Source organism: Phycodurus eques, chromosome 20, assembly GCF_024500275.1.
Source record: "Phycodurus eques isolate BA_2022a chromosome 20, UOR_Pequ_1.1, whole genome shotgun sequence".
Taxonomy (NCBI): domain Eukaryota; kingdom Metazoa; phylum Chordata; class Actinopteri; order Syngnathiformes; family Syngnathidae; genus Phycodurus; species Phycodurus eques.
The window spans coordinates 9,395,770-9,409,739 of NC_084544.1; the positions used below are offsets into that span (position 1 = coordinate 9,395,770).

General features: G+C 38.5%; 1 protein-coding gene across 1 annotated transcript; it reads left to right on the forward strand.

Annotated features, from left to right (window-relative positions):
- The first annotated feature begins 11,495 nt into the window (after positions 1-11,495).
- On the forward strand, positions 11,496-13,106 carry npvf (neuropeptide VF precursor). Its single transcript, XM_061665627.1, is given in 4 exon segments — positions 11,496-11,657; positions 12,258-12,333; positions 12,732-12,982; positions 12,984-13,106. Coding segments are annotated over 4 exon segments (612 nt in total).
- The last annotated feature ends 864 nt before the right edge of the window (positions 13,107-13,970 follow it).

Below are 13,970 nucleotides of genomic sequence, written 5' to 3' on the forward strand. Positions count from 1 at the left end.
CAACTATTATCTTTTGCAGGCATGTCTAAAGTCCAGGAGGCAGGCCATTTCCGGCATATTCTAGAAACATCATTTAACACAGCCTTTATAAACTTAATATTTATCTGCAATGTACTTCTTACTTTCGATACTTGGTGGCGATGTGTCTACCTATTGATGTATCTAACCCGGCGCTAAATCGGGAAGTATTTAATTGGCCATATATCTCACTGTTTAAGGCTAAATGTTGATGAATACAATGATCTTATATAATCAATAACCATATAATTATAATTTTTGTTGTAAAGTCTTGGATCCCACCGTAATAGGCTATGAGTGTGTATAGGAATGCATCTTATTTTATCTCAGGTAAGACAGAATGTCAAGCACATTTCATTTGAGTCAGCTTAAACAATTCAAAAACAGTTTGCATACACACTCTGGCCACTTTAAGGCCACCAGCAGGGTGGAGTGGCTTTCTCATTAATGTCAAGCCTCTGACATGAGAGTGTCAGTGGCTGAGTGGGATTTCCAAATTTTCTCGTGCGGGGCTGTGTTTTAGAACCAAAACCAGGCATTAGGAGGCATAAATTTGGGCACACAATCTTTCAGCAAGAACCGCTTTGACAGTGCACCTCTGCAGATTGTAGCTTATGCATTAAATTAAAGGCAGATGTAAAAGTTGCACATACCGTCCATTATGTATTTTTTGCATTTAAGAGGTCACATTACTTGACTTGAATCAGACTCGAGTTGCCAATTTTAGGACTCGCATTTCTAAAGACTGATGAAAGACTCGACTTCGACTTGATATTCAAGAAACTCAAGTTTGACTTGACTTTTCAAGGCATTCTACTTATGCTTGTCAAACTACATTGTGGCATTATTTTTACAGAAAAGTATTTCTTTGTGTGTACTTCACACAAACCTGGCAACCCACTGCATGCTATAATGCGCAGTGCTTAGGCCACTGAAACATGTACAGATGTGCAGTACTGTATTGTGGAAGGTGGTCAAAAAAATCATTACATTTGTAGTCACGTACTATGTTTTCGATAAAATTGGGAAAAACAGAATTGCAACATGCAAGGTTTGCAACTCCAAGATAACAGACACAACAACTACGACATCTAACTTGATCCGTCACTAAGAAACCCAGAGACGCAGGTAAGCTATGTTAGCTATTAAGTGAAAAATACATGACTTGCTCGACATTATGGGGAGACTCGACATGACTTGCTTGATTTTTGCAACAGTAACTTAGGAAACTTGAAGGTTAAGACTTGACTTATTTGCAACTTTCACATGTGAGACTTACTACCACATTTGCATTGAAGCATCCCAAGTCAAATAAGCTGCTAACTGTTGAGTCTGCACAATTTTATCTAGCGGCAAGGCTTATGCAAAAGAACAGCTGAAATGTTAACATTTTGAATCTGCTTGAACTGGAATAAATCAAAAACATGCATAACACACCAACATACATAGTTCGCTTTTGTTAATCATCATTCACTCATTAGTTTCTTGGACATGAGGCAATATCCTTTATTCCAAGACAAGACGTTTCCTCGGAATAATCAAGCTCTGATGAAGATGCACTTGGAATCAATATTTTAATCTTGAAATCAAATGAATTGCTCATGTGTCAAGTATACTTTAGATCGAATCTTTGAAGACTGCCCCGATTTAAGATAGAGTAGGCTATGTTAAAATGAGTTATAGTTCATGCGGTTCTTGCTCATCCACTTTACAGTGGTAACGGCAAAAAGAGCATTCAGCCTTGATTTCAAAGGGAATTAGAAATTACCCGTGCACAAGCTAATTTTCCACATGGTCTATAACGATGCAGAGAGAGGAAAAAAACATGGAAAATCACCATGCTTAATGCAAAATACAAATAGATACGAATATATTAGTTGAATATACCAGACGTTTTGTGTTCAAGTGTGTTCAATCCATTTTCTCGCCTTTCACCATTGTTGCGCTACAAAAAGCTCACATATGTTCTCATTGTGAAAGTTCACACGCGAGATTCTGCATCTTGGCTTTGTTAATCATCTTCATTTCATATTTCAAAGACCTAATTAGTCATATCTATAATACTATGCTAATGTAAAACGAGCATGATTTCTGGTTCACTTTGGGACCTCTGGGGGTCCTGGAGGTAAGGAGGCCCCATCTCCCACTCACTCTCACCAAGAGCAGATGGCCCTAGCTGGGTTGGGCAGCATGAATGAGACGCTTTTGTCTCTGGATGTAGTGTAGCTGCTTAGCCCAGATGGCTTTTGTACCTTTTGTTTATGCTGACTTTCTGCACAGTGGCCCACTGGCTGCTGGCTGCTGGCTGCTGTCTGCTACAGTGGGTGGTAGTTTTGCACTCACTCTCATTAGTCTTTTTCTCTGACATTTTGTGACACTTATTGTGTACATTTGGTTCACATCAATGCTTTTTGGCATAACAATGAAGAAAAACATGATTGCTGTTGCAAAATATACCTATTACCTAATAGACTATTGGTTCCATGGCATCGAAATAATTTTCTGGTAAATCATTCAATTATGGATTCGTGGTTTGTAAATAAACATTCATGTTCAGATTTTAGGAATTCTGGACATCAATGTCGCTTGATGAGGCCTGTTATGTAGTTAATATAGTTTTCTTCAGTATACGTAAACATATATTTTTTATGTATGTGTTCATTTGTGCTTTTTCTTATTTCAGCAGGTTTTTCTAGTGTAAATGTATATTTTGAAATTCTCCCATTTTAAAAACTCAACTGATGTTTAATACAAATCGAACTGGTAATACCTGTTATTAATCACCATAAAACCGACATAAATAAAGAAAATGTGATTTGTGACTTTGATTTAATTGTTAATCGTACAATGCTTTAATCAATCAACAATGAAACACACGTAAAAGCAGTAGTCAATATTTGAGAACTTAGCAGTGCATGTGATGGAGCAATGCTCAGCGTGTGCAAGGGGTGTGGTGAAAAACATGTTGTAAAAGCAGTAGTCAATATTTTGGAACTTATCAGTGTACGTGACGGAGTAATCGCAAAGGGCATGAAGGGGTTTGTGGCCTCAAATAGTCTTGTAGGAAGTTGGGTGCTGTTTAATGGATGCGTGGGGCTGAGGGATGCATAGTGCAACAAAATTTGTATTCAATGTGGCTGTTCTAACCATAATAATTGTTTTATTTTTTTTTAGGCTGCACATAGTTAGTGCATCTGCCTACCAAATCCAGATTGGCGTGAATGGTTGTTTGTCTATATGTGTGACTGGCAACCAGTCCAGGGTGTACCGCATATTTCGCTCAATGTCAGCTGGGATAGGCTCCAACACTAATGTGGACAAGCAGTATAGAAGATAGATGGATGGATCTTTTTTCAACTTCAGCTTCTTCCGATAGACACACCTGAAATTCAACACATTTTCCTGTACATTTAAATCCCATTGAAAAGTTCCCACAAGAATCCTGAAATTCTGCAAGCCATACGTCTGACCCACACACAGGTATTTGTAACCCCTGCTGACAGGGAGAGGGGGCGCCAAGGGGATGCCACTCAAACTGTAAGACAAGCAAGAGTGTGTGTGTGTGTTGTCATCTTCAACTAACCGCAAAGAGTCATGGCATGGCACACTTTCCTTTGCTCCGCTAACAGCTAATTTACTCCTTCGATCAAGTCAGATGTCTAATGAATCCGCACATGAATGCTAACAAAGACCTCGGATGACCTCCCTTGCAAATGTGCCTGTACGCACCGGAATGTTATCATTGCTTGATCTCGTCATGCTAGGTTGGGGGGGATCGTGTGTTCTTCGGTGCCCTCGGGTGGGGGGCCTCGGCAGTGCGGTGGCAGGCTTCAGAGTGTGGTTAAATCCCCACCAGAGACAGTCTGCCTGGCAGCTTGGTACTTCAACAGCCTGTATTTACAACAACCGCTGGAAGAGAGGGATCCGGTTACCGCATGGGATATATACAACGCATCAATCAGCGTGGGTAGGGCAGAGGCTGTTATGGTTCAATGTTGTGGTGGTTTTATTACTGTCTGTAAACCTTCACACATACCTACTATAGGTGTGCACACAAGGACGCAAACACAAAACACACAAGGATTTTCTGTGGGTCCAGAGTGCAATCCGGTGTTTCAGCCTCAATCTTTCCCTCAGCTCAGATCAAATGCAACAGCCAGCAACTAAAGATGAGGTCACTATCCCACAGCTGTCCCTACCACTCAGTGCTGCACGCAGTGTGTACCAGGGTGTGTGTTTCTATGTGTGTAAATGGTGCTACTGAGGTCAAATTGGACTCTCCCTGACTTTCCCTCAAAACTCTGGGGATCCAACAGGCCGCGCTGAAAGCTCTGATCCAGATCAAGTTGCTTTGTATGAGGTACAAACAAGCACAGACACACACGCAAAAAGCCGCACATGCCAACGTGAGCTGCCGGGAACGGCAAACGGAGAGAGTGGGAAAAGGAGGGGAAGTGGAGGGAGAAAAGCGGGGATGATTTTACAGTACGGCTATGACACACACATGCACGCGCACACACACACGCACGCATACACAAAATAAAAAAAAAAATTTAAGCACACAAAAGTGACACAAATGTGTGTGCTTAAATACTGGAAAAAGAAATAAACTTAATATACACAAGGGTATTAGGGCCACAATGAAAAAAGAAAAAACTATGCAAATACAATATTATAAGAATACAGATGTAATTTTACAATTATAGTAAAGGCACCTGTATTAAAAGAATAACATAATTTGTAATATTATGAGAAAAAGGTGCAACTTTATAAGACAACACAAATGTTCTAATATTGAAAGAACAAAAATGTTAACATCAAGAGAAAATTTTACGAGAAATAGGTCGCAATATTTTGAGAATAAAGTGTAAAAATACATTTTAAGAGGGGGGGGGGGGCGGGAAAGGTCATACATATCATTTAGGCAAAATGTTAGGTTCACATCTTAAGGTTTAAAGGTTACGGGGAAAATGTATTCAGAACTAATTAGGTCCACAATTTTTATGCACAGCATTGAATACCCAAGGCAGATATTCCAAAATCACTCGTGTATATCAAATGCTTTAAATACTGATGAGGATCACCTGACTGAGTTTTATGCATTTTTAATTGAACAGTTTCAATCCCTAAAGCTCATATATTTTTTATGAACCAATATACAAGATTCAAATGATCTCTCTATTCATTCTTTATCGACCACGACCGCAGTCGCAGTAATTGCCGACATGGTCGTCACCTTGATAATAATTGTCAACGCTGCATTCTTCTTGCTCTTAAGATATTACGAATTTATAGAAAACTTCTTTTAGTTAATCAGATATAGTAATGCCACCTTCCTTCTTGAAGTATTGCTTTGTTTTACTTGCAAGACTGAAGCGCTGTTCTTTCTGTGTTGGACTATGGGCATATCAATACAACTTTATTACTGTATTATAGCCTGACAGACAACGTATGACACTAGTCTATCACTAATGATAAAGAAGCTGGTTAATCATTAGTAGCAGTTTTTCTCAACTTTGTCCTTTGTTAGATTGTTTTAACGAGTATTTACAATTCAACCGGATGTTACCCTTTTCAAACAGTATACACTTTTTATACATATAACAGTATAAAATTCAATATAAAATTATTCAAATGCTGTATCTAAGACAAATAACTAGCCACACAATCACTGGACTAATTTTAAAATAACTGCTTTTCAAGAATGCCCTAATAACTGAATCAGGAAATATTAAAAGGCAGTAAGCACAGAGATAAAGTGATTAATGCAGTAATAATTATGCGTAGCGGCACACTTAATGTAACATATAACTACAGTCTTGATTTATTGAGGTTAACGTATCAGAGGTTGATAGCTTCCTGGAAATGAACCATGAGAATGGATGTTGTAACTGTACGCAGCTGCAAGAGTGCTGTAAGCTCTTCAATACTATACCTCCTGTTTAAAGGCCGCAATATATAATTTAATTTAATAATTTATTTTGTTATAATTCACATGTGATCATAAACATACATAATGCACATCACTGAATCTAATTTGGCATTACAGTGATCTCAATGTAGTACAAGCCCGGCATGTTCTGCCTCAGTTCTGGACGATTGTTGCATGTACAATTACAGTTGGGCCAATAGAGTTAGAATGAGGCATTTTAATATTGTGTTTACTTCAAAAATTTTCACTTTGGATTCAAACTACTTTATGTCCCATTAGAATAACTAGTTCATGTAAATATGTAATAATTTGACAAGGAAACTAACTAATAACTTCATGGATAGCCAGAGATCAAACTAACTTTTTACTACAGTGCTAATGTATTTTTATTTAACTAAATTTCACACTCACTTTCCATATAGCGACTGAACATCCCAAAACAAGTGCACGTTGCCTCTCAGTTTGATATGACAAATCTGTCAAATGTTGGCGTTAGTATGACCTAAATTATGCAAGCGCCGATCATCATAGTGACTTCTGGTAATATACAGAGTAGTAAACAAGCTCAAGTTACAGGAAAAAGGTTATAAATATGATCAGAACAAGGAAATGGCCAATCAGGGGGGCTTCAAATTGACTTTACCCATGTTAACTTTATTGTTTAGAGTCGCATTAACAGAGACAATTATCTTGTAGGTATTACAGAAGGTAGTATTTGTTACCACACTCAAATTGTTCCAAAAAACAGCCACTACATCCCAAAGCATTTTTAACCCCCCATAACTGGGGAATTAAATTAATAGTGTCAGATTGCAACTATGAATGATATTGAAGAACCTGAGATGTCCTAAATATATAATACTGAGTGGAAATCAGTTTTGAGTGACTGAAGATTAACCTGAAATTGATTTAACAGTATTTACAGCACAAATTGTATTTATTTGCCAAGGTTACAAACGTAATATTGTAGACAAAACAATAAACACTACATTTGCAAGGAACCAATTAAGCAAGAAGGAAACTCAACACAACTAACATTGCCTCTTTTTTTTTTTTAACTGTGTATTAAATGTTTGGACAATTAGCAAATAAATGTCATTTACAATAGAGGTTGGATAATTTTTAGTGCAACTGTATACTACGATTTGGTGGATTAAGTGTGCTTTGGGTAAGTGATAATGTTTAATCTTATTTTTTTTAACAGAGGAAAATATGGTAAAAAGAAAAGGGTGATGCTGTTATTGTTTTCGCCTGCATGCTTTTACGCTCTGACTGCTTTGCTTTAGGCGCTGTGTAGAGTTCAGCTGCACAGCGGGGAGGGGTTGGAGGTCATAGCGTGGCACTCTGTGTGGGTGTTGAGGCGCTCTTTGACCCCCTCTGACCCACTGAACAGCAGCCAGAGAGAGGGCCCAAAGGTCAGGGGGAACACTGAGGGAAAGAGCATTTTCTCAACCTCTTCAGCGACTCACTGTGCCAATTTGTGCTTCTTTTCTCCTATGTTTTTTCTTCTAAATCTACCCTCCCATCATTGTTCTTGCACACATAATTCTTATAGCAATAAAACGGAATAAAAAGACGCTTTAATTCTAATTGACACAAGATGTCTTCAGAATATATACCGAACGCAGCTGTGAAAGGTTTCCACGGCCCAAAGACCATGAGACGTCAACAGATTACCATCTGAATATAGCCATTTTTAGTTCTTAATTCCTTTTTTTTTTTTTTTTCACATAACATCGCATAACTTCTCTTTGTTCCATTAAAGTTAATTGGGTAAAATAAATAAAATGGAGTAACTAAAAGTCTTGCATTTTGAGACATCTATGTTTAATACAGTAAATCTGAATATATATATATATATATATATATATATATATATATATATATATATATATAGTTTGCCGATACTATGGCTTTTTTTTTGTTTAACACACACGCACACGCACGCGCACACACACACACACACACACAGGCACCCTTTTTCTCCCTTCAATCATTCATCCCATCCTCCACCTCCTCTCTCTAATCAAGGGTTATTTGCTCAGCTTCCTGCCTGCCTCATCTGTTTTTTCCTCCCTGATTGGTGAATTATTTTCTCCATGCTGATTGGCTTATATTTTCAACACCTCCTCCTCTCAGCAGTCACCTAAACACCTCCTACTTTTTTAGGCCAAGCCCTCACTGAGGAGGGCCTCCTTTCAATCTCCGCCCCATTCTAAGGCGGGCCTTGAATGCTTTAACAGCAACAGTGCGCCATCTGCTGGATTACAGCTGCCACGTTTTGCATAATGTGTAAAACAAAAAAAATTAAATGACAAAAGGATTTACATAACATTCAAATGACGGGACCCTACAGATCAATTTGCCAACCTTCATCCAAACAGAGAGAAATAATTCTAAACCAATTAATCCGTGGATGGGCAGGGTGGGAGTTCAAGATTTTATCGTAAAAATTGAGCAAAAACTAGTCATTTCAGTTTGCATCTGATATTAATTGTCACAGATTTAACACAATCTGTCAGCACGACGATGCTTGAAGATTTGAGTCTTTATTTTGGTTAACAGATGTGTTAAGGACACGACTGTCGGAGATCTTCCATACCTAACTCATCCACCCATGCCTTTGTAGACCTTGTTTTGTGCACTGGGGTACAAAGTTGGAAGCATATTGTCCATAATGTCTTGGTCGGCAAGATGAAGACCTGCAAACCTGAGACACCTATGTGATAGTCATCAATCTTCTGATTGATTTCTTAATGGATTACTAGAGGTGTCCAGATATTGCTTGTCCAGAGAGTGCATTTGTTTGGCATTTTCACATAATGGTAGCATAGAATTGGACTCTTATTCACTGTCTTTGATTTGAATTATTTTAAGAGGTTTAATATTTAAAACTGAGGCTCCATCCAATACCATCATGGCAACACAGCACAAACAAATACTGTGAGCCTTTGACAGCATCGGGGCATCTTCCCATACTCTAAATCACATTGCAGGGTTCCTGCAGAAATGGATGTGATCATTGATAAAACTATAAACTGCCAAAAGGATGTGATTGAATGCATATCTGTGCTGCATGTGCGGGCATGTAAAGTGTTATGACGATGACTCGACTGATGTCTAAAGTGAAGGGGAGGATAAACCCTGACATAAATCATCTCAAAGCGGAGATAACCGCACCATCCCACAAATCACCCGACAAATCCAAGGATGTCCCTCTTCTGGAGAGGAATTCTGGGAACGCTTCCAGATCCACGACAAGTTAATAGACGAGGGTTACCAAACACGTAATGTAATACATTGAGGGTGATTGCATTTGTTGACCTAAACAGTCAATTTCTCTGTACCTTATTTGGAACTTCGCTCAAAATGCACCCAATGAATGTTTTGTTCATGGGTTACACAAAAATATTTATAGGACCCAAAAAAAAAAAAAAAAAAAAAAAAAAGAAAAGAGCTGCTTTGTAACAATTAAAGGTTGCATTTTAATCAAGGGTGTTTCCTAGCAAACTGACAGGTGGGAGTGACAGAGAGTAAGAGAGGGCGACAACAGCAAGTAAATGGCAAGATGAAAAGGCCACTTGGGAGGATGGCGAGACATGTACATTAAAAACGTTAGGAAGGAGGAGGAGGAGGAGGAGGAGACAACAATGGCAGTGCAGAAAGGTCTATGGGGGAGTGCTCAGAGGGCTCAGTGAGAGAACAAAGAGAAAACTGGAAGTACAGGAAAGCTCTCTCTGGACATGACTGTGAAAAACTGTAGTAGAGGGCGCCGTAAATCTGGAAGCCCTTCGTCCACAAGCCAGAGGAGATAGTGTCCAAAGAAGGGTCAAAAAGAGGCTGGAGCTAAATGATAATACAGAAAGATTGACACAAAACATGGCCATAAAATGGCAAGGTTGGTAGTGAAGCACTGAGTGGAGGGGGGGCTCGCCATGGCAACACAGCAAACGGAACGTCAACCGAATTACAAATTCCTAATCAACCTGTACCTCGCGCTAGGCGTTCCTCACATTCTTTCTGCTTTGGATGCATACAGCTCCGGTGCGTGTGTTCAAATAGGCAAACAGGAATGCTGGGTGACATCATTGCCACATCTGTCTTTGGTTAGATGTTATTCGGAGAACGGCTTAGCTGACCGCAGCCACTCATCTGCCTGGAACATGTCAAAGATGAAAGACTGTAAAATCTCTTTATCTTTATCTGACAGTCAGTCTACACATGCAAAAAGCTGATTGAAAACAGTTTTTGCCATTTAATTGTATTATATGTGTATATGTGTCATCATATTTAAGAAAATGTCAACTCAAGCACTAACATATTAACATATAAATATGATTAAATATTCATTCATTCATCTTCCGTTCCGCTTATTTATATAAATAAAAATGCAAATAACAGATATTATCTTACTGTTTTTTTTTATTGTCATTCATTCTGTGACACAAAAATAGCAAAATCAGAACAGGTAATTTATATACCCATCCATCCTTTTTCTATAGCACTTGTCCTCACTAGGGTCACGGGCGTGTTGGGCGTCTTCGTCCGAGAGGCGGGGTACACCCTGAACTGGGCGCCAGCCAATCGCAGGGCACATATAAACAAACAACCATTTGCACTCACATTCACACCCACAGGCAAATTTAGAGTCTGCAACCAACCTACCACACATGTTTTTAGGACGTGCGAGGAAACCGGAGTACCCGGAGAAAACTCACGCAGGCACGGGGAGAACATGCAAACTCCACACAGGCGGGGCCGGGATTCGAACCCCGGTCCTCAGAACTGTGAGGCAGATGCGCTAACGTGCCGCATTATTAAATATATTATAATATTTGGCCTCTTTCATAACTACACGAGGCACCCAAATACAAGTGTTAAACACATTTCAAACGCAGTTCTACACCTCCGCAAACTATACCTCTGCAAACTATACCTTCACCTATTGTTTAATTATTAAATCTCTGAAAGTGACAGTAAAAATGAGTGGAGAGGCAGAATTCTTGTATTAAATGTTATTTGCAAGTACACCTAATGTGTTCCAAATTGTCTGCATATAGGATTTAGGTTAAATAACCACTTGAGTATATGAAGTGCTGCCTCCATGAGTGAAAATGCTTTTCCTCTCCTTTCGGGCAGAAAAGATGATCAGAACTGACGCCACCTGCTTGTGCTCAAGTCGACAAAAGACTCATTACAGATCTAAAAATGCTAATAAAAATGTGAACTATTATTGTTATTGTCACCTCTCAAGCTGGTCTCTCAAGTATGAGCTCCCTCTATATTACTTTAACAAAAGGCCAATGAGCTCATTCATCAGCACAATTAGGACAGTCATACTGTATAGCCTACCCTCAACGGTTATTGTCCTTGCTGGATGAGTATTCATTCAGGAATGTGTTCAGTTTAAATGAGGCTTCCATGTGTCAGTTTGCATGGGTGTCTGTAGCACGCCACGCCACAGGTGACGTGTTTCGGCAATGGTCTTTATTAACACAGCTCAGTGGGGATTTAGGTACATTGGTGTCTACAAGTGTTAATTAACATGGTGACAAAAATCTTACTGTCAGTTCTCTTGATGCTGGGAGGTCACGACGCTGCGACCGTGTCCATCCCGAAGGTCAGTGCGAAATCGATCCGCTGTGGGAAAGACCTGCAGAGTTACGATCAAGGATGGCACATTGTAAGAATGCATACACACCACCAGGTTAGACTATAAGGTAAGAATTATACTTTTGTGTGCTTGTTATATGGCAATATTTATTTATGTCATTGTCAAGTCATCTTCATACAGGAAGACAACAAGTTATGATTTTCATTATGGATACCTTTTATAATCAATTGAATACACCCCTCTCTTAATGACATGTCCATTTGTACATGTACAGTAGATATATAAAATCTACACACCCCTGTTCAAATGCCAGGTTTTTGTGATATATAAAAAAAAATTATACCAAGATAAATCTTATTTTGTTTTAATTCCACAGTTAATGTGACATATAACCTGTGCAACGTAATTAATTTTTTTTAAAATCTTTTTGAAAAGGGAAGTAAAAATAAACAATTGAAATAATGTGGCTACCGCTTGTTAACTGTGATGAAAGTTAATCTGCTCTAGTAGGCTTTTCCTGACATTTTTCTTTCTTTCTTTTTAGCAGAAGCCTGAAGGTTTTGTGCTAACACTCACTGATATTTCAACCTGTTCATAATTCCATCGCCCTTGTCCAAATATACCTTTTGGAATTATGGCCAACAAGTTGAATCTTGGTTTCATTGGACTATAACATTTGTTTATTTTGCTTAGAATGTCACGGAGTGTCATCAACAGGTTACAGCAGAGATACAGAGAGACTGGAAGTGTCACAGAAAAGCCTTTAAGTGTATATCCTGGCAAATGTATTAGCCGATTCAGGTTGTCAATTTTGCTGTTCAGCCCCTTGTTAGAGAACCACACTGAGACATTGAATAGTTGGAAATGTGCATTAAAATGTTGAGAGCTCAAATTAAGTCTACCTCAAATGGATATAGGACATATAGGTTTCATACTGAAATTTTACTCTAACTTTTTGTGAGTATCCAAGTTTTACTTTTTGAACTATTAAAATTATATCTACGATATTATAATATGTTGAGATGCACCTGTCTATATAAATATACAACAGTTTAGGGCCTGGGAGGAACAAAAATTCTAATTTGAGTCTTTAGAAGAAACGTTTTAAGAAAACTTGAACAATAGCTAACCCAAATAATTTTTTTTAAAAATGTCCACTGAAAAAAGGTGAAATGCGGAGGAGTTTGAACCCGGAGCACTTCAAAATAGATCTGGCCCCGACCACAAGGAGAATGAGCCTCCCCACTACTGTTGAGCTCCACCCACCTGCTGTTAAACCCCCCCACCAGCTCACCACCATGCCCCTATACGCTTTGGGAGCGAAAGATCCTGGTGATTACAAGTCACCTCCCAACAAGCCCCAGAGGTTTGGAAGGTCCTGGGAGGGGATCGAAAAATGTGCTGAATATGTCAGAGAGTTTTCAGAACCCAGAAGCTCCCCAAAGACAGAGGATAAACATTCTGTGCTGGAGTCTTCTTCAAATGTTAGCCAGAGCCAAGTTGTGGAACAGGCTTGCATTGGTAGGTAAATGTAATGACTAGCCATCATTTGTTTTCTGTCAAAAAATAGCAAAACAGTTGTGCTCATAAATCTACAAAGCCTGGTAGAATTTATAAGATGCGTACCATTCCTCATCTGAGTGATTAGGCAAATCAGATTTAATTTATTTTTAATGGGATTCAATTTAAACTGCAGGATCATGAAAACAAAATAAAGAAATAAAGGACATAATGCGCTGGTACCTGTTCAGTCATCAGTCACATATATATATTTTTTTAAATGCCAATATTTCAGAAATTATTTCAGACTATGTTAACTTATGAGCACAACTATATTATTATATATCTGGATGATTTAGTATTATTTTAAGCGTAGACAAATCTGTAAGTAATTATTAACCGGTGATTTTGTTTTTTTCCTAAAGGTTTGAGGATTTTAACTTCAGCTTGGAAAAAATTGAGGCACAAATCAATAGTCTCCAATAAATCATGAAAATCTATTCAGGGTTTTAGCGTCAGTGGAATGATAAATTTAGATAGCAGGCCCTGTGTAAAGTCATATCATTGTGTGGCAAATAAGTCTGTAATGGTGTGAATTGCCTTTGAAAAGAATTGTTTTTGCTCCCCTCTACTGGTCAATAAAAATAATACTGAATAACAATAACACTACCTGTAAAGTTGATTAGTAACCATCCTCGAGACATAGTATATTAATGTAAACTTGTTTTTTTGCCAGTAAATAATGTTATTATTCGCAGCAAGATAATTATGCTCGTTAACGTTGTGTTTGTGTTTGTCATCAAATCACCTGAATACGTGCTTGATAGCCAACTTCTTCTTTGGTGGTCAACTCTTGACCATGTTTGCAGGTTCGTTTCACTTAAACATCAATTTCATTGCACCTTG